At 38.0% G+C, this 27,685-nt stretch overlaps 1 protein-coding gene across 1 annotated transcript in view; it reads right to left on the reverse strand.

Annotated features, from left to right (window-relative positions):
* Positions 1–27,685, reverse strand: part of LOC124798930 (cilia- and flagella-associated protein 91-like) — a 291,175-nt gene that overhangs the window by 191,437 nt on the left and 72,053 nt on the right. Inside the window, exons 7-9 of the mRNA XM_047262463.1 lie at positions 17,547–17,563; positions 15,795–15,849; positions 1,409–1,717 (exon numbers count right to left, since the gene is read on the reverse strand). Of these exons, the coding sequence (XP_047118419.1) occupies positions 1,409–1,717; positions 15,795–15,849; positions 17,547–17,563 (381 nt within the window). The remainder of the gene's footprint in view (positions 1–1,408; positions 1,718–15,794; positions 15,850–17,546; positions 17,564–27,685) is intronic.

Here is a 27,685-nt window from a genome sequence, read left to right on the forward strand (position 1 = left end):
GGTGATCCATCAATAGCAAGGTTATCAAACAAAAATGGTATTGCAGGTCAGGCCAGATGGAGGAATTGGCCATGGCATAGTGTGTGCACTCTGAGACTGACCATGTATTTAAACTAGCCAATACGCAGGTTCTAACTGTGGAGAAGGGCTACCAAGCCTGTTTGTTCACAGAAGACACAGAGGTTCACAAACATGACCATAATTCTCACAAGAAAGAAGAAAGCCCAAAGTAAATGGATACTGGATTCTCGTGCTGTATAAAATCAACACTGCAGTTAACAAGTGGAGAACCACAGCAGTAAGGACCAGGTAATAGCTCTAAGAGACTGGTGTGATAAGTACAAAGAACCACTGGCTATCATCTTGACTCCAGTCCACCAGCAGCAGTGGACGCTGAACCCTTGACAATGCCAGCCACTGGTAATTGCAAAACATTATAAAAGATTTTACACAAACAGTGATACAAAAAACCTGAAACAAAAGCTGATGGGCAATACATCAATAAGACAAGCATGTGAGTTAATGGTTTACAAAAGTTGCAGAGAAAATTAGCCTGTGAGCCTGTGTAACAAATGAACAATATTTAAGTTACTATATTGTTTGAATTGTATTACATGTTTCAAGCATCACTTTTAGTATCATGTAAATTTACATTAAAATTTTGACTATATGATGACTGATGTGTCAGGTCCTTGAATTGAATTGAATTGAATTTTATTTGATCCTGTAAGATTACATCATGTACAGTAAATGTACGTGTAATATAGGACATGTCAAAGTATTAAAATTCTTTATCAATTATTTTTCTACACCTTTAGCTTACATTTTTACATCACTGATAATGAGTAACAATATATACAAATTTAATGGCATAAGTATTCTGCAACACTGTAAAACTCTTTTTCAATGAGATAGTCTTTAAGTTTCTTTGTAAATTCATTGTGAAGTACACTATCTTGCAAGGTTTTGGGCAGACTTCTTAGTAGTCTGATACCAGAGTACTGGGGTCCTTTTTCTAGCATTGCCAGTCGGTGGGGTATGCTCCGTACTTCATTCTTCTTTCTTGTATTGTGGGTGTGTACACTAGCATTTGTAATCCAGTCCTCACTACCTTTTGTGATGTACATTATTGTTTTGTATATATATAATGATGAAAAAGTTAAGATACCTAAATTCTTGAAACAGTTTCTGCATGTTTCAGAGGTCTTTCTTCTTAAAATGGTCCTAATTGCTTTTTTTTGTAATGTGAACACTCGTTTTGTCTCTTGTTTGTTTGAGTTTCCCCACACCGTCACTCCATACTGTAAGTATGGTTCGAAAAGTCCATGATACACTGTACACAGAAGGTTCTTGTCTGAATACTGTGATAGCTGCATCATTAAGAATATGACAGAGCTCAGTTTCTTACAGACATTATTAATATGTTTTTTCCATTTCAGTTCATTATCCACAAGAATACCTAAGAATCTAGCAGATTCTACTTCTTCCAGCCTTGTTCCGTCAACCTCTAAATCCATGTCTACAGCCTTTTCCTTGTTTTTAAACACTGCATACATAGTCTTTTTTAGATTTATAACCAGTTCATTTTCCAACAGCCATTGAGCTGTGACATTTGCAAATATGTATGCTCTTCTCTCAAGCTGTTCCATATTTTGGTCACTATTTAGTATTGTCATGTCATCAGCATACAATATTTTCTTTTCTTCCTCCTCAACACCTATATCATTAACAAATACATTAAATAACAATGGCCCCATTACCGAACCCTGCGGCACTCCATATTTGATGGATTGGGTTTCTGATTGGTATGAGTTTCCTAATGATACATACTGCTTGCGGTTGCACAAGTATGATTTTATCCATTCACCTGGTTGCCCCCGAATGCCATAGTTGCTTAATTTTTGTATCAGCATTTCATGGTCAATGGTGTCAAATGCCTTTGAAAGATCCAGAAACATTGCAGAGACAACCTTTTTCTCATCTAAGGACTGTAAAATGTATTCTGTTAGACTGACAATTGCTGATTCTGTAGATTTACCCTTTCTGAAACCATGTTGTGAGGTCATGAGAATGTTATGTTTGTCCAAATAGTTAACTAATCTGGTATACATAAGCATTTCTAGGATTTTTGAGAAACCTGATATCAGTGAAACTGGTCTGTAGTTGTTGGGATCATCCTTACACCCTTTCTTGTACACTGGCACTACCTTCGTTATCTTCAGTTTTTCTGGAAAAATTGCATCTCTGAAAGAACAGTTTGCTATGTTCAGCAGTGGTGTTATTATCTCCTCACATACCAGCTTTATTACATGATTTGATATTTCATCATCACCAGCTGATTTCTTGGACTTCAGTTTCTGTATAGTTTTCCGCAATTCATCTTCCGTGACTGGTCTTAAGAACATAGTACTGCATGATCTTCTTGGTACCTTAATACCCTTCTGTTTTTGACTATTTCTTTCCAATTTTAGGTTTTCTACTACACTGATATAGTTATTATTCAGTATGTTTGCTATTTCCATACCATCTGTGACCACTGTGTTGTCTACTTTAATTGACCTAATACCTTCTTCTTTGTTTGACCCATCTTTTTCCTTTCTTTCAGCATTGATTGCCTTCCAAGCTGCCTTTGCCTTGTTTTTTGAGTTCGCTATAGTGGTGTCAATTGCTCTTGCTTTCGCTTCTCTTATTGTTTTTCTATACTTCTTTTTTAACATTTTATAGTTTTCAGCTTCACCCATCCGTCTCACATCCTGAAGCTTCCTTCGCTGTTCTAGTATTTCACTCGTAATCCACTGTGTTTGATCTTGATGCCTTTCTTGTCTCTTTACTTTGGGAAATGCTACATTAAAATGGTACTTAATTGTTGAAATAAATGCATCATATTTTTCATTTACACTCTGGGCCTGTAGGATTTCATTCCAGGTTTCCTTACTTAACATTGTTCTAAAGATGTTGATATTTTGTTCACTGATGATCCTAATTTCTTTGGTTGTTTGTTTTGGTTCTGATACTGTGTCATTACTTCTGCAAAAGCTGATTAGTTGTCCATGATGATCAGATATTTCTGTCTGAACTACATGTGACTCATAGTTACACATATTAGTAATTATGTTGTCAATAATTGTCTCACTTTGTGAAGTCACTCTTGTTGGTGCAGTTATTGTCACTTTCATGTTATGCTGTATTAACAATTCTTCAAAATCCTGTCTTATTTTTGTGTCTTTTCCCATGTCAATGTTGAAGTCTCCACATATAATAAGATTTCTCTTCATATTCATTCTCAATAAGCTAGCAACTTTTTTTAGAAAGATGCTAATATTGCCACATGGTGACCTGTACACACAAAACACTCTAAAATCTTCTGCCACTATACCAGTAACTTCAAAGTCTTTTTCTCTAGCTATGGGAAATGTAGCAGCTTCACTGTTTACATTCTTTGAAAGAGTACCTGTTTTAATATATATACAAACGCCACCACCCTTATATTTAGATCTGCAGAAGTAACTAGCTAGTTTGTAGTCCTTTACTGCCACATTATGTATTTTACTTTCAGTTAGTCCATGTTCACTTATGCATAATATGTCTGGTCTTACTTCACTCAGGAGTACTTCTGCTTCTAATTTTTTGTTACCAAAGTATTGAATATTTTGATGAAGTACTTTTATGTAATTTTTATTTTGTTGGTTTACATGTTGTGAGCTGTATTCTGGGGCAAATTCTTTAGTATCGTCTTTTTTTGTATGGTGCTTATAATTTTCTTTTCCAGCTGGAGTGTATGATTTTTCATCCCCTTCAGGCCATATTAGTTTCCCTTGCATCTAATGATTTTGCAGACATCTGCAAACATTCTGCTGAACGTTACAGACCCCAGTCTATTTAAATGCAAGCCATCCTTCGCTAGTGAGTTTTTACATAGGAATTTGTTTGGGTCTATAAAAATTGCCCCAAGACGATCACATTGTTCTTTAAGAGCACAGTTTATTTTGGCGATATATTTTTCACTCCCCGACCTTCTGTTTATGATTCCGCTAAGTATCAGACGAGATCCTGCATACATATTTCTTGCAGTACGAATCATGTTTCTTGTTTCGCTTGCCATTTCTTCCTCACTGCTGCTCCTTAACGAATTCGTCCCAACATGTATAAACACCCCATTATAGTTATGTCTGGTTTCAGAATCTGGTTCTGTAGTATCTTGTCTTGCATTTACCATATTTTTAAAATGTTTACCGAGTTGATGCGTTCTAATGCCAGGTCGTACGTCGATCTTGCAATTGGGGACAGCGATATTCTTCAGCAGCGAATCGCCAATTATTAAAAAGTCATTTTCCTTTTGTTGCGTATCTGTCGCCTTGTTTTTCCTTTTGCTGTATGTCACCACCTTCCATTTATATTTATCTTCCGGTTTTTGGCTTACTGAGTTTACCGAGACATCAACGGGAACACTTGAAATGTTGTTTTTAAAGTACGATCGGTCATTCGTATTTTCGCGATCTTCTTGCTTTTCCGTTTGATGGCTTTTACACACACAGGACTTCTTTTCTTGTATTAATGTATCGTTTTCTTTCTTGATGGTTGAAAGTTCGGTTTTTAATGCCTCAATGTCACTTCGTAGTAACTTTATAATTTCGTTTTTTGTATCAACTGCACTTACAAGATCGGCCGTTTCGTCACGTAAACAACCGTGACATGTCCACGGAAAATCATCGCTGACGAACTTTAGATTTCCTCACCTCTGAAATCATTTCTTGTTGAGAAATGTTTCTACAGTGTAAATAAATATGTTAGCTTACAAAAATACTAGGCCCTCATTTACTATTGTGTAAATTTTATCTGTTAAAGATGTTCCATTTTTGCACAAGAATGTTTATGTTTCTGCTGCTGGTTTCCTGTTTTCTCACTATGGCCTTCACAGACAAAAATTATCCCCCCCGCCCCCCCCCCCCCCCCCATTGTGCTCTTCTGTGTCTTGTCTCTTCAGTCACCTACCAGTTCCCACACACCCAACCACTATCTTGCCACAACAAAGGAGTGCTCTGCCTGTGATTCAGTACCATCCAGGACTGCAGCAACTAAACAACATTCTTAGCCAAGGTTTCAAATACTTCTTGTCATGCCTTGAATGTAGAGTCCCTACCCATTATCCTCCCTACCCTTCCACAGTGGTATTCTGCCACCCACCAAACCTATGCAGTATCTTGTCCACCCCCTGCACCCATACCCTTGCTTCATGGCTCATATCGCTGCGATAGACCCAGATGTAGGAAGTTTCCCATGCATCCTATCATCTACTCCAGTCCTGCCACAGGCATCATCTAAACCCATCAAAGACTTTGAAAGCAGTCATGTGATCTACAAACTAAGCTGCAACCACTGTGTTGCTTTCTACATGGGCATGACAGCTAACAGGCTATCTGTCTGCATGAATGCCTACCACCGAACTGTGACCAAGAGACAGCCAGGCACCCAGTTGCTGAACATGCTGCCCAGTGCAATGTGCTTCACTTCAATGACTGCTTTGCAGCCTTCGTCACCTGGATCCTTCCCACCAAAAACCGCTTTTCTAAACTGCACTTTTTAAAAATATGTTTATTTAGCATTTAACAGTTTCACAAAACAACAGAAAACAAACTCATTTGAAAAGTAATTATATAGATTACAACAGTTTCACATTTCATTCTTTTGTACAGAAACTAGCAAGAAACTGTCGATTGAGTTATTTCTTTGGAGTTTCATATTTCCTTCTTCTTCATCTCTTTTCATGTCGAAATTCTATCATCAGCTTTACACATTGGAATATTGAGAAATTTTGCGTACATAAGCCTGTATTTAGGATGAAAGTTACTTTCTCATATTCATTCTATACATATGCCAGATCCATACGGTGTCCGTTAATCTAAGTCCAAAAATTATATGAACTGTGTGTGCCATGATTCACATTGTTGCACATCACTTTGCTTTGGGAAATAGTTTCCATTTGGGTGTCACAGTGTTAGAAACCTGTATATTGCATATGTCCAATCTATTGATCAGTTGAATCATATCCTTGCTGTGTGCCATATCTTGATAAATTTTGAGCACTCAAAACGATGTTTGAGTGTGTCGTCTGAATTGCAATTTCCACATGTGGCTGACAGTTTTAACTGGGTGGAGTCAAGCTTAGAGTTTGTCACTATTATCTGGTTTATCCCATTGTACCAAGCTGATCCAGTGTCTTCTGGTATTATTTTCATCGCTAAATTTTCCCACACAAATTTCCAATTGTGCTGTGGTAGTCACAGCTCCCATTTATTAGAAATTGGTATTCCTTTGAGAGCTATGGCCAGAAACAAATTTGTCCTTGTTTTAGGACATGTGTTGCTATGTAGCTTTTACTGTGATCATATTTTTGGACCAAGTTTAATGAGTATAGGATACTGACAACATGAAGCGGCACTAGCTCTGATGTTGGGCAATATTTGTGAAACACTACAGCAGTTGGTGAGTGTAGTCCTTTTCTATCACACACTTAGTTCTGTTGACAAGTAGTGTCATGCATCTTGCATGCAAGTCCTGGTCCAGTCCACTCTCATTTAAGCTGAGAGTACAGGTCTGCAAAGAAACCTTAAAAATATTACCCCTCATCAGTACATCATTTGCTGTATATTCCTCCCTATTTTTTGAGCATTGGGAGGACCTGAGTTAAGTACCACATTTTTGTGAGTATTTGTGTTTTTACAGCTTGACTTTTTCTGTCATAGTTAAATTTCTACCTGCATGGATATTTACTGCCACTCTTATTTATGCAGCATCATGCACCAAGTCAGAGCCTCCATTCTTCGTGGGTTATTTGTCATGATGACGCATAACACTTCAGCAGTAAACCAATTCATCACAGTCTTTTTTGGGATTATCAATAGCACCTGTAGCTTTCTTGTACCATCAGAGGCTGTTATGTAAGATGTCAACATTTCGTGAACTTTCCATGAAAACATCCAAGTCACCAGTGTAAGCTTTGCATGTGAGCCTCTAATGCTATAGACAATAAGAATCAATGTGGAGTTGATTTTCCACTTTCACACCTCTCACACATCAGTTAACTTATTTGGTATGCACAGCCAATCTTCCTCTCTGGATAGTCGGCCACGTCGATAAGCAAAAACTTCTTCTCCAAAGAATAAAGCTGGTTAAGGCAATTTACCACACACGCTCTCTCTCTACTCATGAAATAATGCTCTAACACTTTTTGATGATAGAACGTGAGGAGTAAATGTACAAACTTTATGTTTTCACCAATTAACGATGTACTGGATTATGCAGAATAACATTCTTGCATTTCACATGTAAATATCTCCATCTTCTCGTATTTTGAGCTTTAGAAACACATTAAATTAACATTCATAAGCGAGCTGGTTTAAGAACAACTTGTAATTTATAAACTTCTAGCAAGTCCAACACATGAATTACTTGAAAGGCTAATTTCATTTCTGCATTTGTCCTTAACAATCATCACAGTCACTAAAATCACAGAATAACACATAAACACTCCTTGTTCTTCTCTATACATACACTGAAACTCTATGGATCATACAGCAGGTACTTGTCCCCGCTGTTCAGCCGCCGCGTCCACAATTTGCTCATGACTGTTTTTAGACCTGCACACACAGACATGTAATGCACAGTAGGTTGGATTCATCTCTCACACTTCTGTTTAAAATATCATGTGTTCAAGATGGAGGAAGGCCAAGTGTTTCTAGAATTTATGCAGAATTTCTTGAAGCACTACACATTCCCCCCCCCCCCCCCCCCCCCCCCATTCAGATCAAACACGCGATATTTTATATACAATCATTATGTACATTTATATCACATATAATAACAATTCATATTTCAACAGCATACCTTATTCTTTTCATACCTGTGCATACTCTTTTTCTTATTATTTAGCTATTTCTTTTTTTTTTCTTTAATTATAAAACATGAAAATTTCAATCAATGTTGGAGTTCGTTTTCTTATATCTAGGAATCGTGAGGGCAAAACCTTTAGTTCCCGATCATAAGCTCCTGGTGTTCATGGCACTTGAGTACTTTATTCTGTATTCTAGTTCCTTGTACTATTTTTTCCTTAGTACGTACTAGTATAATTATTTATAGCAGTTTATAGCCTGGAGGAGCTCTGGGCAACTGAAAGTGTTCTTTTTGACACTTGTAAATTCACATAAAACATAATAATGCTAGTGATGTATAGAATTCAAACTTACCAGAATAATTCCTATTAAATGTGTGACTTCTGTCACGATACTGTCCTTTTCCCCTAGGATAAGCACCTATACCTTACATGTGGGTTGACCCTATGATTGCACTTCCTCCTTCCATTCTGGTAGGTACGCCACATTATAAAACATCCCTATTCATCAGGCCACAGGTCGTCCTATCTCTATGTATGTATGCTTGCTCTATAGCCTTCAAATGCTGGGTACATCCCCCTTATCCTCTATGAGTAGGCCTCATGGTTCATTGCCCTAGTATACATCTTAATGTGCACTATAATTAAATATTTCCCGGTAAAATAAAAATCTATTTTACACTTCACTCTGACTTTTTAGTACCTCATTTAATACCCTAGAGTCCTCCTCTACTTTTCAACTTCTATAATCTTAGTAGATACTATGTCTACACATATTATTCGACTCATAGTAGATACTATGTCTACCTATTTTGTTCAAGCCCCACTATCTTAATTTATCCGAGTATTCGCTACACTGACTTTTCTTAAATAAGCATCACAATTTACTACAATCTGGCTTGTGTTCTCCTTCATTACTCATGCTTCCTGCTTATGTGTACTCGCTGTAAGATCATCATAGTTTTCTATATATAAAATGGCTTTCATGTAAATAGGCAGCATAGAACCATCATAATAAAAACAATGTGTGCATCTTTCTAGATGTACATATATCTTCTCCCCTACAACCCTTGGCGGTTCTTACATCCTTCTAACCTGTTACTTCATGGTTTGTGTATTCATATTTCTTTGTGTGTATGCTTCAATGTATTTGTGTTTTCTGATTCTTCGACCTCCTTATGTGAGAATAAGTTGTAGGTTATTGGAAACCACGGAGATTAGGAAGGACTTCTGCGATAGAAGTGTATCAATATGGAAAGAGGGAAAAAATAGTTAGGTCCTCAAAAGAGAAGTAAGAAAGGAAGAAATAGAATTGGTTGCTAACATTGAAGAAGAGAAAGAAGACAGCCCCAAAGACAGGAAACCCTTCCCACCCCCCTTCCCCAGGATCCCCTACCTCGATGGTACTTGAGTGAGAAGCCGGAGGAGGTATGGCGTTAAATCGTCCCCTACAGAATGGACATTCCCACCTTCATCCTTGAGGTCCCTGAAGAAAATCTTAGCAACCCTATTGAAGCGGCAAATGGTGAAGAACCATTCACACTTGTTTGCGAGGGTTGTTTGAAAGGTGCAATGTGTGTTCTGTGTTAGCCATGATTTACCCGTTGGTATAAATCATGCTCTTATTTACACTACCCACCCCTTTCAAAATCAATACAAACCCTCCGTGTACATCAAATCTCAAAAAAGGTATAAAATATTCTATATAAAGCAGAAAATCCACACACTGCAGTATAACGGTTGTTCAATTAGTTACATGATATTACCCTTTTTCCACAAATGTAATATTTTATTCTGTTCATTTCGTTTAGAGATCACTGTTTATCTGTGATTCTCTTAATTTTTCCCCCCCAGTTTTCTTGGTACTAAAATTATAGGATAGTTTAAGAATTCAAGAACAGATTACAGAATAGTTTAAGATTTTAAGGGAATTCGGTGCAGGAAACTATTTTGGAAGAAACACTGAAAACAACTCAGGATCCGACAGTCGTCACTCTGCTCGTTAACGTCCCTGGCGGATATATGACTCCACCTGAGTCCCATGGATCTGATATTAACTTCACTTGAGCAAGTCCAGACCAGTACTTCTCGTTAAATTTTGTTTGAGTCTCCCCACTGCAAAACAATCACCACTTCCCTAGGTAACACAACATTAGGTGACAATACACTTTTTTCTACATTGTTTTGGATAAATTTGAATTCTTTCCACATGTCACCTATAGCCTTGTTAGTATCATTAAGTTTGGAAGAAGCAATAGTTGAAACATTTCTGGAGGTTATACTCTTGGTGGCTTTTCGATCTATAATTCCTTCAAATTGTTTCTCCAGACTACTTATATTTACCGTATCAGAGTAAGCTACTCTCTCTTGGAAACTTCTTTCTACATTTTCTACTCAAGTATTAATGCCTGTAATCTGTGATTAGATTATTGATATTAATTTGCTATTCTTATTGACACTCCCTTTTAATGTATGCAGTCTCTGTTTTACAGCATCAAATGTAAATTACATACATTTTGAAATGATCCTAACTTCTCACTAAGTTCAGATTCTACATTACTACATTTATCTTCAATATCAAATTCTAACTTCTTTGTCAAATCCTGAAGTTGATCATTCTGTCTCTGATTAAATACAGTGAACAGTTGATTTACATGACTGCATAAAGAGCTATTTAGTTCACCTTTCAAATTTGTCTTGAGACTTTCTACTTCAGCAGTTAAAGTGTCGAATCAGTCTTCAAATTTCCCATACCTTCACATAAATTACTAAAGTCTTTACTTTGTGAATCTACCTTAGCACTTAACAATCCTGAAGTTTCATTCTGAACATCCAATTTATTACTTAATTGAGTATTCACTGAATCTAACTTAAAATTTATTACTTAATTGAGTATTCACTGAATCTAACTTAAGACTTTGAGAATTTCAAGCTGCATTTAGTTCCTTTCTCAAAGCTGCTGAATCTGCACTTTGGGCTTCTAATTTAGCATTTTGAGCTTTGCTTTGATTAGGTTTACTTATTCAGACTAGTCTGGACCTTGTTTACTAATTTTAATAGCCATGTCTGGTTCTGAGATTTCTCCAATTTGCTGTTCCTGATCCATATTCTTATGATATTTAGACCAAGTAATCATTAAAAAAATTCAACTCAGTATAATAACTACACTAATAAAAGTCACTCTACTGTTTGTATCCCTTCTTTCTAAGGTACTAAGGTTATATATTGCCCTCACCCAGCGTAGAATTCTTGCAACATAGGTAAGTGGATGTGACGCCAAGTCAGCAACGGTGAGCAGCAAGCTGGCAGCGTCACATGTTGGTGTTGATGTCGGCATCAGAAGGCAGTTGTGGAAGCAGGTCAGCAGTGTGCTGGTGGCGTAGGATGTTGTTTCAACATCGGCGTCGCCGCGATGTGTGTGAGAGCTGTATACTCCCCCCACTAGATCTCCTTAGTGGAATTGTTCTCATCGTATCTCTTCTTAGTCTAATACGTCAAGGTCTTCTTTCCATTCTTTTACTATTATCACTTCCTTATTTCCCTTTTGTTGCATCCACAAATTTTTCCTTTTGATTTTTGGACTTAATCCAATTACACAAAACAGTTCTCTTGTCTTGTTATATCTGGTTTCTATGGCAACACATCATAACTTCTTCTTCCATTTCTTCTCAAAATTCCCGTTTTTCGAGTCCGTATCACTGTTCGCCACACTCTAACACTCTAGACGATAAGGATCAATGTGGAACTGATTTGCCAACTTCACAACTCTCTCACATCAGTTGACTTACTTGGTATGCCGATCTTCCTCTTTCGATAGTCAGCCATGTCGATCTCCAAACACTTCTTCTCCGAAGAATAAAGCTGGTTAAGGCAATTTACCAGACTCTCTCTCTCTCTCTCTCTCTCTACTCATGAAATAATGCTCTAATGCTTTTTGATGAGTAAATATACAAACTTTATGTTTTCACCAATTAACGATGTATTTGGATTATGCAGAATAACATTCTCGCATTTCACATGTAAATATCTCAATCTTCTCATATTTCAAGCTTTAGAAATGCATTAAATTAACATTCACAAGCGAGTTGGTTTAAGAACCACTTGTAATTTATAAACATGTCTTGCCTCTAGCAAGTCCAACACATGAATTACTTGAAAGTCTAAATTCATTTCTTCATTTGTCCTTAACAATCATCACAGTCACTAAAAGCACAGAATAATACATAAACACTACTTGTTCTTCTCTACACATACAACGAAACTTTATGGATCGTGCAGGAGGTACTTGTCGGCCGCCGCAGCCGCCGCGTCCACAATTTGCTCGTGACTGTTTTTAGACCTGTACACATAAACATGCAATGCGCAGTAGGTCAGATCCATCTCTCTCACACTTCTACTTAAAATATCGTGTGTTCAAGATGGAGGAAGGTCAAGTGGTTCCAGAATTTACACAGAACTTCTTGAAGCACTACATGCCTTTTGTTTCCCATTGAAATTCTTGGCACTCACAACATATGGTACACAGGAAAGGACCTAAAGCTATTGCATGTGATGCCATAGATAACGGACAATCTTGTATGACTGATCTTTTGATGGGAATTTTCTCACTTAATCTACTGTTAACAATGACTTGTGACACAGTGTTGCCCAAATTATTCTCAATTGCATTCATGGAACTGGTGCCAAAACTCATTTTAATCATGACTTTTTCTGGATGTTTATGACTAACCCTATCAAAAGCATTTTCAAAGTCTATTAAGGTGAGAACTTTCCCTACAACACATTCTTTATTTCTGTACCCCCAGCCCCGTATTAACCTTCAGTAGTCCCTGTCCCCTACCTGTCTATTATCTATCCCCTTCCCTGATCCCACTACAGCACTGCACATTTCACCAATGCACCCACAGCCTTTCCATTTCTCTATGTCTCTCCTCTCCTTTCCCCCCTCTCCCTATCGTCAAAGCACAGCCTCCCAAATTGCATCTCATAGCCCATACTGTCCCCATCATGGTCTCTGTCCACTGTCACAAACAGCACAACCTCTTCCCCCACATCTACCCTGCTATCCTTGTTCCTCCTTAACATCACCACCCATTGCAGATTGCTGCGCATGTTAGACACATCAAAGTCCTCAGCTTGCCCCAGTAGCCCTACGCAGTAGCCATGTGTGTGTGAGTTTCAATTTATTGCTTGCAACACATAATTTTACATGCATGTGCATTTTCAACTAAGTATAAAAGTTTTTACTATTACATTCTTTTATACTTTACAGTATTTCTTATTGCATTATAATTCATGATAAATTCAAGTTATAATGGCGTTTTTGGATAAGCCAGTGCTTGAGTCACTTTTTAAAAGTATCCCCTGTCAATATCTTAACATCATTTTATAACAAGTTATTAAAAACAGTACTTTGACATAGGGGCTTTTCGCTGTTAAGGTTAATCTTCTGTTAACCATATAAAAGTCTTTTGTATGCCTTGTTTCATAGTTGTGAATATCCATGTTGACTTCGATGAATGTGTGTGTTCTATTTCCATATAAGACTCTTTTATCTGAAAGCTTAAATTTTTAGCAATCTTTTCATTGTGCCTGTCTGCAACTCCACACCTCCTCTATATGGTTAGTAGTACCATACCCTTTTCATATTGTTTTTATTCTATCCTGGACTTCCCCTTGAGTGTGTCTCTATATAATGTGTGTGCGTGTGTTTGTGTGGTGTGTTCTTTCCAAATCATATGCTGAGGGAGGTGGCTATGACAGAGTTAATGCACTGGACTTGCATTCAGTTTTCCCTGCTAAGGTGAATCCTGGGTTAGTTACACTGATTAGGCCACAGTTAACTTCCTGCCCTATTCAAGCCCAATCACATCCTAATTTTATATCTGACATATCCGATACTGTCGTGCTGAATCATCTAAGTACAAATAAATAAATCAATAAATCCTTCATTCAGCTTTCCATTCATCATCTTCTTTAGATCTCATCACAAAGGAGAACATTCTGGGGCATGGAATAGCCCAATATATATTTATTACCAAAGAGAAATAGGTGCTAAAAAGCATGTTAATAATCACTTGTTGTTAAACTGCTTTAAACTATTATGGCATACTCAAGACTAAATGTAACATTGGAAAATTAGCAAGAAAGATGTCAGTTTAGAAAAAAATACTGTGTCCTTAATTGTAAGTTACATAAAATAACTGCTGCTTATCTCTTCAGGATAGCTTAATGTGTACAATATTACACTGATATTTATGAGAGCAACAGTTATCTGTATGGTACATGAATGAAGTGTTCAATGAAAACATAAACTTCACATAGCTAATACTAACCTTTAATCCCTGCATCTATATAATTTGCAAACAGGATGGTTTATCAGGTATATTTTTAACTTTCATTTGAATTTCGAGAGATTCTCAATTTCTTGCTTTATGTTACACAGGAACCTTATTCAAGACCTATGTACTGTAACACAGAACTCCACCCTGAATCCTATAGGATGAGGTAAAGTCTGCATGGTACAAGTAATTTTTTTCTGTCTTGCATTATGAATCACACTTGCCCTGAAACTGATTTTTTATTACTTGTAACAAGCAGCATTAAGTAGTAAATGTATTGGGAAGTAAGCATAAGATTCCAAGATCTCTGAAGAAGCCTCTGCAAGATGTTAGGTTTTCTGCACTATTTTTAATGTTCATTTTTGCTGAATAAATCCTTTCTTTCATTTGAATTGCCCCCAAAGATTATTCCATAGGATAATAGTGAGAGATAGTATGCAAACTAAGTTAGCATGCTGATCTTCAAGTCAGATCAGTCACAGTTAGTTTTAAATACAAAAGCTGTCAAATAAGTTTCTTGATTAGCTTATCTATTTCCCTTCTATTTGTTATAAGGACCATATTATCTAAACCCAAATTCAGGACACATTAAAAATTATGATGATGCAAATAAATAAACGAATAAAAAGATCTTAATTAAATGTAATGATTACAAAATATCGCTATACTTTGTTACAAAAAATATTTTAATTTATACTTTATTAATCATATTCAAAATGAATTACTACAAGCAGACCAACTGTATTTATTAGTGCTGTGAACTGTCTTCAGCATATCGGTATTCTTCAACAGCATATGAAAAAATTCAAAATAAGTTTCATAAAAATCAACTTAAGTCACTAACATTGCTTTCATACGTTCACAGTAAGCTGTGTTTTGTCTCTTGTTCATATATTATTCACGTGGGAAAATAATTTTGTAGAGACTGCATTAATGCCAGGAAGGCAGGAGAGATACTCCACTAACTTGAGTAAATTTGAGAATGGCACATGATTCTGGCCAAAATGAAAAACCATTTCAACCCATTTCTGAGTTAGAAAAGTGTTGTTAGCAGTTGATTCACTGATTTTCTAACTGCTTACAAACAGGTTGATACAGACATGCTCATAATACATTTCATTTTGTCCAAACTGAAAACATGTTACTGTTTTGAAACTACAAAAGAAGCCCTTTCAAGTCATCCCCCTTTAGTATTTGATTTAAGGTAACCCAACTATAGGATTCCTAGTTCTTCAAACTTTCTTTGCCAATTTAACTAAAACTAATAATAAAATTCTGGTATCCTGGCCCAATGAGCTTGAAAGCCCACCAGAATGGATGGACCTAGATGACAGCCCCTAAATGGCACTCCTAAAATTTGGAAGTGCTGCTGTTGTTGCCACAGTGCTATGTGCAAGTCATGCTCCCCATGCCAGACTATCAGCACTCACAGCTGCACTATAAAGCTAGCAGTGCAGGGGCTTGGACTTCATTCATGATCTGATTACACTCTCATACTGTTCACTGTGCTCATCATTATTGTTCATGATATTGCTGCATCTAGGCTCTCGATTTTGTTTGCTCACCAGACTTGTCATTCTGTTGTGCTGTCTTCATTGTCCTTCCATTGCAATTGTCTTCCTGTGGTTATTTGCAACTCACTGACAATACTCTCAGCCAGTCGGCCAGTCACTCGTGGTCATGTCCGATTCTGGTTAGTATAATTGGAAATGAGGAAAGAGGTAAACAGTGTCTTATGGATTTGAAACCCATGCAACTTGTGGAACAGCAACACCAACAGCTGATACTGCAGCAGCAATTGCAACAGTTCCAATAGCAGTTGCAGCAGCAAACTGACTTGTTACATCAGGAAATCCAGCTTTTATCGGAATGCTTGCAGGTTCAGGGTTCACAACCTGTACAGACTGTGGTCGCTTCCCAGGTGGAGTTTCATCCCCTCATGTTTCTGTCATTTAACAACACCAACGAAGATTGGGGCATGTATTTGCAGCAGCTGACACAGTACTTCACCGTTTTTCGTGTTCCTGATGACACTCTTCAGTGGTCACTCTTCCTTTCTTGGTCTTCACTGGAGACATTTTTGTTACTAAAAAATGTTGGCTCCCTCTCTAATCCAGTTGCACTCACTTTCGAGGAGATGCATTCATTGCTGTTGAAGTATTTTTCGCAATGCTCCCATGTGGTCACACCGTGCCTCGAGTTCCATCAATACCACACAAGCAACCATGTCAGTCATATCACTCGTGGGTGGCAGATTTGCATGGACTGAGCTGACTTGGTGATTTCACTTGTGCAAACTCATCTCTGAAACCTCATATGGTGATTCTTTGATTCAAGATGTGGTGGACCAACTGGCCCCTGATTCGGAAGTACACACTGCAGCCCTCAAATTGGACAATCCTTCCTTGGATGATATTTTGAAAATCTCAGACTCTTTTGAGATTGTGCAGACAGAAAATGCAAATGAATGCCTTATGGCTCATCCCCAGGTAGTAGCAGTTCAACTGCCACCAAGGGGATGGAATTCTCATAACTCCTTTTCTCACTGGCAGCATCATGATTCATCACTTTTGGATGTGTCATTGGACTCTGAGCAGCCAGTCATGCCCATAGGCATAAGTAGCAGGGTTGCCCATCTTTCATGACTGTTTAACAACATACCATCTGCACATTGGTGCACTGTGGAACACTCAGCACAGACTGCCCAGATCTCTGGGCACACTGCACCCATTGAAAAAAGGATAGGCATCTACAAACTGGCTGCCATTAAGCATTGGGACAGTCAAACCCTGCTCCACAGTTGCCTCAAGGGACAGTGCATAAATTTCATGCCATTGTTCCCCAGGACACTCCTCCCATCACCAAGTTGTTTACTGATCTTACAATTGTGCATAAGGATGTTCGTTTCCAAGTAAACACAGGAGTGAAGGTTTCCCTGGTGAACCTCCCTACATTGGCTAATCTGGGTTACCCAGCATTGGCCCTGCACTTCCCCGAGTTGGTTGCATATGGTGGGTGGTAGCTCAGTTTTGCTGAGAGGTCAATTCATGGCAGCAAACAAGAAGTTTGCATGGCTGATAACGCTGTTCGTTGTCAATAGTCACTCAGCTACCAACATTTTCAGCCTGTATGCCTTCTCAGTGTTTGGTTTCTCCATCACGGGTGAAGTTCAGGTCATCTTGGACACAGTTCCCTTCGAGGAACTTGACAACCTTTTTGCCTCTTTCACATTTCTGTTCCAACCTGGCCTGGGGTGTGCCACCAATTTCTCTATGTACAGAAACAGTGCCCCATTTCTGTTGGGCATGTCCATTTCCAGTTTTCCTACAGATAGCTCGAAGTAGATCACCTTCATGAAGCTGAGTTAATTGAACCTGTCAATGCAAGTGCTTGGGCCACACACCTGTTGGTGGTTATGAAAACCAAATGGCTCCTTCCAGCTCTGTGGAGATTTTGGGCCAACAATCAATGCCCAGGCATATGTGGAAACCTACCCCATACCACAGCCAGAGGGCCTCCTCACAAAGCTTATTGGCAGTGAATATTTTTCTATGACAGACCTTGCTGATGCCTGTTTACAGAGCCCATTAGATGAGAATCACAATGTACTAAGGTCATCAATACACCCTTTGGCTTGTACAAATATAAATGTTTGCCATCTGGGATCTCTTCCCGAGATACCTGGAACAGTTAACCATGTCTATTCCAGTTTGTACAAATTATCTGGATGACTTAACTCTTACGGATACTATGCGTCAGGACCATCTGTGCAACCTCTGCATCCTCTTTGCTATGTTGCATGATGCAGGGCTCAAATGCCACCTACACAAATGCCAGATTTTTCAGGAGCAAATAGAATACCTTGGATACTTGCTCAACAAAGATCAAATTCAGCCCACTGACGGCAATGTTTTGGCTGCTGACTCCTTCCCATGTCCCCAAAACCTACAGGAGCTGCAGGCCTTTTTTGGTAAAGTGAATGATTATTCAAAGTTTCTCCCACAAGCAGCACATGTTATGCACCCACTAAATCAGGTGCAAAAGAAGGACATTCAGTTCTGGCGGTCAGTCCATCATGTCCCCTTCTTTTGTTGCTGAGGCTTCCTCCTGCTGCACTGGGGCTGCGGTGGCGCATTGTAACAATGATAGTACTGAGCAACCTATCACCTATGTACCCAAGCACTGACGTTTCCTAAAAGAAACTACTCACAGATTGAGAGAGAAGCTTCGGCAGTCAACTTTGCCATTAAGAAATCCCATGGGACTAAGTTTACCCTCATTACTGACCGCAAACTGTTGGTATCACTTTTTGGGCCACACTCTTGGCTTCCAGAGTGGATGGCTCAAAGGCTTCAGCATTGGGCTCCTTTCCTTAGTTCTTACAATTACACCATTTAGTACAAGCCTACTGTGCAACATGAAAATGCGGATGCATTCTCTTGTTTACCCTCAGGGCCAGACCTGGTATTTAACCAACAGGAGGCCTCCTGTTTCCACATTGACTTAGAATGACAACACACATCCAATCAGTTCTCCATTACTGCTACTCACATTACTGTAGACACATGTCATGACCCGAGCTTACAGTGTGTCACTCACTATGTGCTATATGGAGGGACCCCTTATTTTTCAAAATCTGCTGATCCAGAACTCTGAGCTTGGTCTTACCTTTCTCATCGTCTGTCTGTTGTTTCCAACGTTCTCCCACTGGATGCAGAGGGGGACACCCTCCATGTTGTCATCGCAACTACCTTACACACTCAAGACTTGAAACTCTCCAGCTTGGATATTGGGGTACATAGCAGATGAAAGCTCTTGCCAGGCAACATGCTACTGGTCAGGACTGAACAAAAATGTGGAAGCCATGCTGTGTAGCTGTTCTGCATGTACCCAACATCAGGCTGGTCCACTCCAGTCTTTTGCCCCATGTCCCACTTCACGTCGCCCCTGGGACTGCATTCATCTGGACTTTGGTGGTCTCTTTCTGGGCACTATATGGCTCATCATTGTGGATGCTTATTCCAACTACCCACATGTGGTTGGCATGGTATTCACCACTATAACCGCCATTTTCGGTGCACTTATCCAGATTCTCACCATCGAAGGATTTTCTCACAGCCCTGTGTCAGACAACGGGCCACAATTGTTTGTGACAGCCTTTTAACTGTTCTCAAATGCCAATGGCATCAGACACCTGTTTAGCCCATTGTTTCACCCATCCTCCAATAGCAAAGTGCAGTAGATGGTGTGAATTGAAATCAGTGGGTATATCCACCACTTCTACAGCACTCCCAATGTTCCTGAGCACCTAAAGGACCACCTCTGTCCACGACTACAGCCCCATGGAACTCCTCCATGGGTGGCAGCCACATACTCTCTTCCAGCTGCTGGCACCACAGCCTTCAAAACCCGGATCTGACACAAGGGACAATACCCCCTGTAATAAAACTGGCTATGGTAAGATAAATGTACCAACTGATCATGGATCATATGAAGTGAACAATACTACACCGAAGACATAAAAACCAAAATTCTGGAACAATAGGAAATAATACAGACATGGGTGTGTAGTGAAATAAGAAGAGGAAAACATTAGTGATGTATTTGTAAAACAGGATAAACTAATAGATGAATTAAAACAAAATGATAAGAATGACATAAGCGCCATGCTGCTATTGTTAATAAAAATGAGCGATGATAATAAGGATCAATTAATAAAAATGATCACTGACTAGTTCACAAAAATTAATGAGCAACTTGAAAGTCATAAAAAAGAAAGCTGTTTGCAAAAATTAATGAGCAACTTGAAAATCATAAACAAGAAAGTAAGAAACAGTTCAAAGAATCTGGTCATTCAATAGGAGCATCATTTTATTGTATAGGTAAAAACACAGCTCAACTAAATGATATCAATAAAAAATTGAGAGGTTAGATGCTTGAGTAGAGTCTGTGAAGTCCAAAACGAAATAAATTAAACTTAAATTTAATAATGAATTTAAAAATGTCAAAGATGAGTTAGGGAAGAAACAAAATTGCTTTTAAACACTCATGAGGAAACAAGAACTTTGGCAAAAATTTAAATAGTCGAATTTTGACTATGGAAACTAATGTTGACACCAAACTGGCACTTGTTGAAAGCAGTTTTGTTGAATGGGTGAAAACAGTAGACAGCAAATTCACAGAAAATGTAAAATTAAGTAACAACAAAACTAGCATCCTAGAAAGTCATGTTTTGGTTCTGTGTAAAAAAGTTGAAGAACTGTCTAATGAAGCAGTTAATAGCAATCCTGTTAACAATGTTGATACCATGCTTTAGAACATTCTGGTGAAAATCTTTTCAGGTGAATGTAGTTTACATCCTGTATATTTTCTGCGCCATTGAAAAGAGAACTTTGTGTCTAATATGATTGATATTATGAAAATCAAGTTTGTTAAGAAGTTTCTGGAACGTGAAGCATTGAGCCAGGGAAATTAGTTTACTAATGATGATACAACCTATGTAGATTTTGAGAAAGGATTTTTAAATAAATTTTGGTCAGGGACTGAACAAGCTACAGCGAAAAGTGAATTTCTCAGTGAACCAAATTACAGAGAAGGTTGTATTAGTATGAAACAGTTTTGTAAAAATCAGCTTAAAAATTAGCACATTTGAGCAAACCTTTTGATGAACTCACCCAGACTGATGCTTTAACAAGGTACAGTGGGACCTAGTCTATGGGCCAGATAACACAATAGATCAGTTTTGAAATATGTAGATAAATTAGACAAGAGTTTAAGAAAAAAAGAAACAGGGAAATACAACCACAATAGGCATACACATTTTGAAACAGGTAGTAATCAAAATTGACATGGTAATAATCACAACAGGAGCAAACACAGTAACCGCAATGGTAACAATTATCATCAGAGGGAACATAATAGGAAGAATTGTAACAATTTCCATTCTTGAGATCAGGGTGGCAATTGTTGGAGCAGAAGGATGGGTTATTAATTCAGAAACCAAAGAACTAGCTTGGTCCCCATTGTCGGTTCACAAGTTAGGAGCTCATGAAACAAATAACAAATAGACCATAAATTACACAAATACTGACACACAAGAAACACGCTATAGTGAAGGAATCAGTAGCATCTTAAAAGATGTGTACTATCCTGTTAACATGATATCTGTTAAGAAAGAAATATGTTCTCCGGGCAAGACAAATCATGCAAATAAGGTAAGTGAGCTCACAGAAACTGAAAAAGGGGATAGAGAAGAAGTTAATTTATAAGAATTCTATAACTGAGTAGATACTTGTCATTTGTCAAATTCTGAAGTGACTGATTTTTGTGATGATTTTAGAATTCAGAAACTAACAGAAGAATCAGGTAAGAAAAAAGTGACTACTGTATTAATGAACAGCAACATAAGTGAAACTGGGTACTTAAACAGTAGTGAAATACGGAATAATGATGCTGGTAATTTTGTTATGATATTGATGATGTTCATGGTATATTTGGATGTAATAAATTAAAGGCCAGTGATGATGAGAATATTAATGAGGAACAAAAGTAATTTGTTTGCTTTAAAGAAGGATTGGAGGCATTAGGTATTAGTAAAGAAATGTGTAGTAGTGGTTATGATGCTGTAGAGATACCCAAGGACACCGTTAAAGGATTAAGGGACATTAACGACAGTATCACAGCAAACAAAACTCTTGATTTAATTACTAGTAAGGAGACCACTTATGACAGTGACAGTAAGCTGCTTGATGTTATGAATAAGAATGGATCTTTTTTATAAAAATGTGCTTAAATAGCTATGCTATTGAGAAAGATGAAAGCTTTAGGATCATGATAAAAAAAATCTGTTTTACTTTTTATTCACACTGGTGGCATAAAATTAAACATTTTCTTGTAAAACAACTGAAACATAAGTACCATAGTGCTTATCTCAGTGAAACAGGTAAGTGAATACAGACTGATGAAATTCTCAGTGACAGTGATAATGATGTCCGTGTTAATTTAATGAAAGTATGTCAAGGCAATGAAAGTGGTCAGAACAACAATGATTTCAGAGGCTTCAGTTTTGAAGAGATATAGGGTAACCTGTCATATGAGAATGTCAAGACTGATAAATATGCTGAAGTTTGTTGGCCGTTCATTATGATCAGAATGTTGTTGTTGTGGTCTTCAGTCCTGAGACTGGTTTGATGCAGCTCTCCATGCTACTCTATCCTGTGCAAGCTTCTTCATCTCCCAGTACCTACTGCAACCTACATCCTCCTGAATCTGCTTGGTGTATTCATCTCTTGGCCTCCCTCTACGATTTTTACCCTCCACGCTGTCCTCCAATGCTAAATTGGTGATTCCCTGATGCCTCAGAACATGTCCTACCAATCGATCCCTTCTTCTAGTCAAATTGTGCCACAAACTTCTCTTCTCCCCAATTCTATTCAATATCTCCTCATTAGTTATGTGATCTACCCATCTAATCTTCAGAATTCTTCTGTAGCACCACATATTCTATTCAATTTCTCCTCATTAGTTATGTGATCTACCCATCTAATCTTCAGAATTCTTCTGTAGCACCACATATTGAAACCTTCTATTCTCTTCTCGTCCAAACTATTTATTGTCCATGTTTCACTTCCATACATGGCTACACTCCATACAAATACTTTCAGAAATGACTTCCTGACACTTAAATTATACTCGATGTTAGCAAATTTCTCTTCTTAAGAAACGCTTTCCTTGCCATTGCCAGTCTATATTTTATATCCTCTCTACTTTGACCATCATCAGTTATTTTGCTCCCCAAATAGCAAAACTCCTTTACTACTTTAAGTGTCTCATTTCCTAATCTAATTCCCTCAGCATCACCCGACTTAATTCGACTGCATTCCATAATCCTCATTTTGCTTTTGTTGATGTTCATCTTATATCCTCCTTTCAAGACACTATCCATTCCATTCAACTGCTCTTCTAAGTCCTTTGCTGTCTCTGATAGAATTACAATGTCATCGGCGAACCTCAAGGTTTTTATTTCTTCTCCATGGATTTTAATACCTACCCTGAATTTTTCTTTTGTTTCCTTTACTGCTTGCTCAATATACAGATTGAATACACATCAGGGAGAGGCTACAACCCTGTCTCACACCCTTCCCAACCACAGCTTCCCTTTCATGCCCCTCAACTCTTATAACTGCCATCTGCTTTCTGTACAAATTGTAAATAGCCATTCGCTCCCTGTATTTTACCCTTGCCAGCTTTAGAATTTGAAAGAGAGTATTCCAGTCAACATTGTCAAAAGCTTTCTCCAAGTCTACAGATGCTAGAAATGTAGGTTTGCCTTTTCTTAGTTTAGCTTCTAAGATAAGTCATAGGGTCAGTATTGCCTCACGTGTTCCCATATTTCTACGGAACCCAAACTGATCTTCCCCGAGGTCAGCTTCTACCAGTTTTTCCATTCGCCTGTAAAGAATTCGTCTTAGTATATTGCAGCTGTGACTTATTAAACTGATAGTTCAGTAATTTTCACATCTGTTAACGCCTGCTTTCTTTGGCATTGGAATTATTATATTCTTCTTGAAGTCTGAGGGTATTTCACCTGTCTCATACATTTTCCTCACCAGATGGTAGAGTTTAGTTAGGACTGGCTCTCCCAAGGCCGTCAGTAGTTCTAATGGAATGCTGTCTGCTCCTGGGGCCTTGTTTCGACTCAGGTCTTTCAGTGCTCTGTCAAATTCTTCACACAGTATCGTATCTCCCATTTCATCTTCATCTACATTCTCTTCCTTTTCTATAACATTGCGCTCAAGTACATCGCCCTTGTATAGTCCCTCTATATACTCCTTCCACCTTTCTGCTTTCCCTTCTTTGCTTAGAACTGGGTTTCCATCTGAGCTCTTAATATTCATACAAGTGGTTCTCTTTTCTCCAAAGGTCTCTTTAATTTTCCTGTATGCAGTATCTATCTTACCCCTAGTGAGATAAGCCTCTACATCTTTACATTTGTCCTCTAGCCATGCCTGCTTAGCCATTTTGCACTTCCTGTCGATCTCATTTTTAAGATGTTTGTATTCCTTTTTGCCTGCTTCATTTACTGCATTTTTGTATTTTCTCCTTTCATCAATTAAATTCAATATTTCTTCTGTTACCCAAGGATTTCAACTAGCCCTCATCTTTTTAACTACTTGATCCTCTGCTGCCTTCACTACTTCACCCCTCAAAGCTACCCATTCTTCTTCCACTGTATTTCTTTCCCCCATTCCTGTCAATTGTTCCCTTATGCTCTCCCTGAAACACTGTACAACCTCTGGTTTAGTCAGCATATCCAGGTCCCATCTCCTTAAATTCCCACCTTTTTGCAGTTTCTTCAGTTTTAATCTACAGTTCATAACCAATAGATTATGGTCAGAGTCCACATCTGCCCTTGGAAATGTCTTACAATTTAAAACCTGGTTCCTAAATCTCTGTCTTACCATTATATAATCTATCTGAAACCTTCTAGTGTCTCCAGGGTTCTTCCACGTATACAACCTTCTTTCATGATTCTTGAACCAAGTGTTAGCTATGATTAAGTTATGCTCCGTGCAAAATTCTACCAGGTGGCTTCCTCTTTCATTTCTTACCCCCAATCCATATTCACCTACTATGTTTCCTTCTCTCCCTTTTCCTACTACCGAATTCCAGTCACCCATGACTATTAAATTTTCGTCTCCCTTCACTATCTGAAGAATTTATTTTATTTCATCATACATTTCTTCAATTTCTTCGTCATCTGCAGAGCTAGTTGGCATATAATCTTGTACTACTGTAGTAGGCATGCGCTTCATGTCTATCTTGGCCACAATAATGCGTTCACTAAGCTGTTTGTAGTAGCTTACCCGCATTCCTATTTTTCTATTCATTATTAAACCTACTCCTGCATTACCCCTATTTGATTTTGTATTTATAATCCTGTATTCGCCTGACCAAAAGTCTTGTTCCTCCTGCCACCGAACTTCACTAATTCCCACTATATCTAACTTTAACCTATCCATTTCCCTTTTTAAATTTTCTAACCTACCTGCCCGATTAAGGGATCTGACATTCCACGCTCCGATCCGTAGAACGCCAGTTTTCTTTCTCCTGATAACGACGTCCTCTTGAGTAGTCCCCGCCCGGAGGTCTGAATGGGGGACTATTTTACCTTCGGAATATTTTACCCAAGAGGACGCCATCATCATTAACCATACAGTAGAGCTGCATGCCCTCGGGAAAAATTACGGCTGTAGTTTCCCCTTGCTTTCAACCGTTCGCAGTACCAGCACAGCAAGGCCGTTTTGGTTAGTGTTACAAGGCCAGATCAGTCAATCATCCAGACTGTTGCCCCTGCAACTACTGAAAAGGCTGCTGCCCCTCTTCAGGAACCACACGTTTGTCTGGCCTCTTAACAGATACCCCTCCGTTGTGGTTGCACCTACGGTATGGCTATCTGTATCGAAGAAAAAAATTAAAACATAATGAGGACTATGTAGAATTACTTGTAATTGGATTAAGATGAAATCAGGAAACATAGTAAAGTTGTTAAAAGTCAGGCTTTAATAACTTTTACAAATGAGGGAGTGACTTTTACGCATGGATATTTAATAATTCAAGATTTCTGTGAAGATCTTATCTAAGGCGTGATATGGATACTCAGAGTGAATGTATGTTTTGATTGGGGAGGGCAGAAACTGAGTGTCAATGTACCTGATGGAGATTGTATTTGTACTGACTCTATAAAGTCAAGTATATCTCATGATGAGGATAAAGTAAACAGCATACAATGTTTAAAACACAGCAGATTTGTAGTCAAAGATATTCCAGGATTAGATACAGATGAAGCAAATTTAAAGAACTTGCAGACACTAAGGTTTCAGAAGCAAAGGGGTTAATTGATAATCAAAAATGGGCATTGGAATCTTTGTTATGGGAGTACAGTATGTCTTTAGTAATATTCCAGGTAGAGAGAGAGGATATCAGTGTACTTTACAGCTAAAACCACATCAGCCATTCTTTACAAAGCTATGTTGTGTCCTATAGCTAAGAGAGCTGCAGTTGAGAGTTGCATAAGATGGAAGTGTGTGATATCATCGAGAGAAGTGTTGGCCCATATAACAATCCACTGTTCATTGTTTCCAAAAGAGATGGAGGAATGAGATTCTAGGCATTTGTACAGAGAAACAGATCACCCTGAAAACCCTGATGAAATTTTACACAAATTGGAAAACATTCAGATTATGTCTAGTTTGAATTTAACTTCTCGATATCATCAGGTAACTTTAGCTCCTGATTCTCGTAAATATTTTGCCTTTCTTTACAATGGTGGATGGTACCAATACTGTGTAGTACCTTTTGGTTTGAACTCATCAGTAGCTGAGTTATGTACTTGGTCAATATCTGATAGGCAAACTTACTGTTTACATGGATGACATTTTGGTAACTAGACAAAGTTTGGAAGAGCATTTGGAGATGTAGAAGCAGGTACATGCAAAATTTAGACAAGGAAACACGAAAAATGTAAATCTGATGTCCCTGAACTAAAATTCTTAGGTCATGTAATTACTGGTGAAGGAATCTTGGCAGATACTGATAAAATTGAAGAAATCCTAGATTTTCCAGTACCACATAGTAGAAAGCAGTTGAAGTCTTTCAATGGTTTTTGTGGATTTTATCGAAAATTTGTGAGTGGACAAAGTTTGAATGCGTCCTGTTTAAGCAATTTACTTAAAAAGAAACTAATTAGGTTTGGACACAAGAATGTCAGCAAGCATGTGAAAACATTAAGAGAGAATTGAATAATTAACATTTCTTACACAGATCAGATTTTAGCCTACCATTTTGTTCACACACAAGTAATAGTGATTATGGTTTTGGAGCAGAACTATTTTAGGAAAAAGAAGTTATGGGGAAATCATACATGACACAATTGCCTTTGCAAGTAAAGTGCTGTTAAAACGTGAGAAATCTTACAAAGTTACAGAAAATGAATTATAAGCTGTTTACTGGGCATATACTAAATTCAGAACCTATCTGTTAGGACATAAAGTAACTGTACATTCGAACCACAAAGCACTAAGTTAACCTACAAGAATGTAGAATATATCACAAGAGACTTACCAGATGGGGAATGTATCTGCAACAATTTGATTATGAAATTAAATATATTAAAGCTGCAGACAATGTTGTTGCAGATGTTTTGTCAAGGATGCCATTGGGTGGAGGCAATGGAAAATTTTGATCAAAATGTGGATAAAGAGTTTAAAATCAGATATATGAAAGGTATACACGATGAGAAAATTATTAGGGCAATTTGTAACAAAATTAGAAGGAACCAAAACCATGATTCAAACTGGAGGTTAGTAAAGAGTTGTATAAGCAAAGAGGTTATGAAAAATCGGACCGGAATTATAAAGTATATAAATGAACACTTTTCAGGAATACAGATGTGGGT

The sequence above is a fragment of the Schistocerca piceifrons genome, chromosome 5 (genome assembly GCF_021461385.2).
Source record: "Schistocerca piceifrons isolate TAMUIC-IGC-003096 chromosome 5, iqSchPice1.1, whole genome shotgun sequence".
Classification (NCBI taxonomy): domain Eukaryota; kingdom Metazoa; phylum Arthropoda; class Insecta; order Orthoptera; family Acrididae; genus Schistocerca; species Schistocerca piceifrons.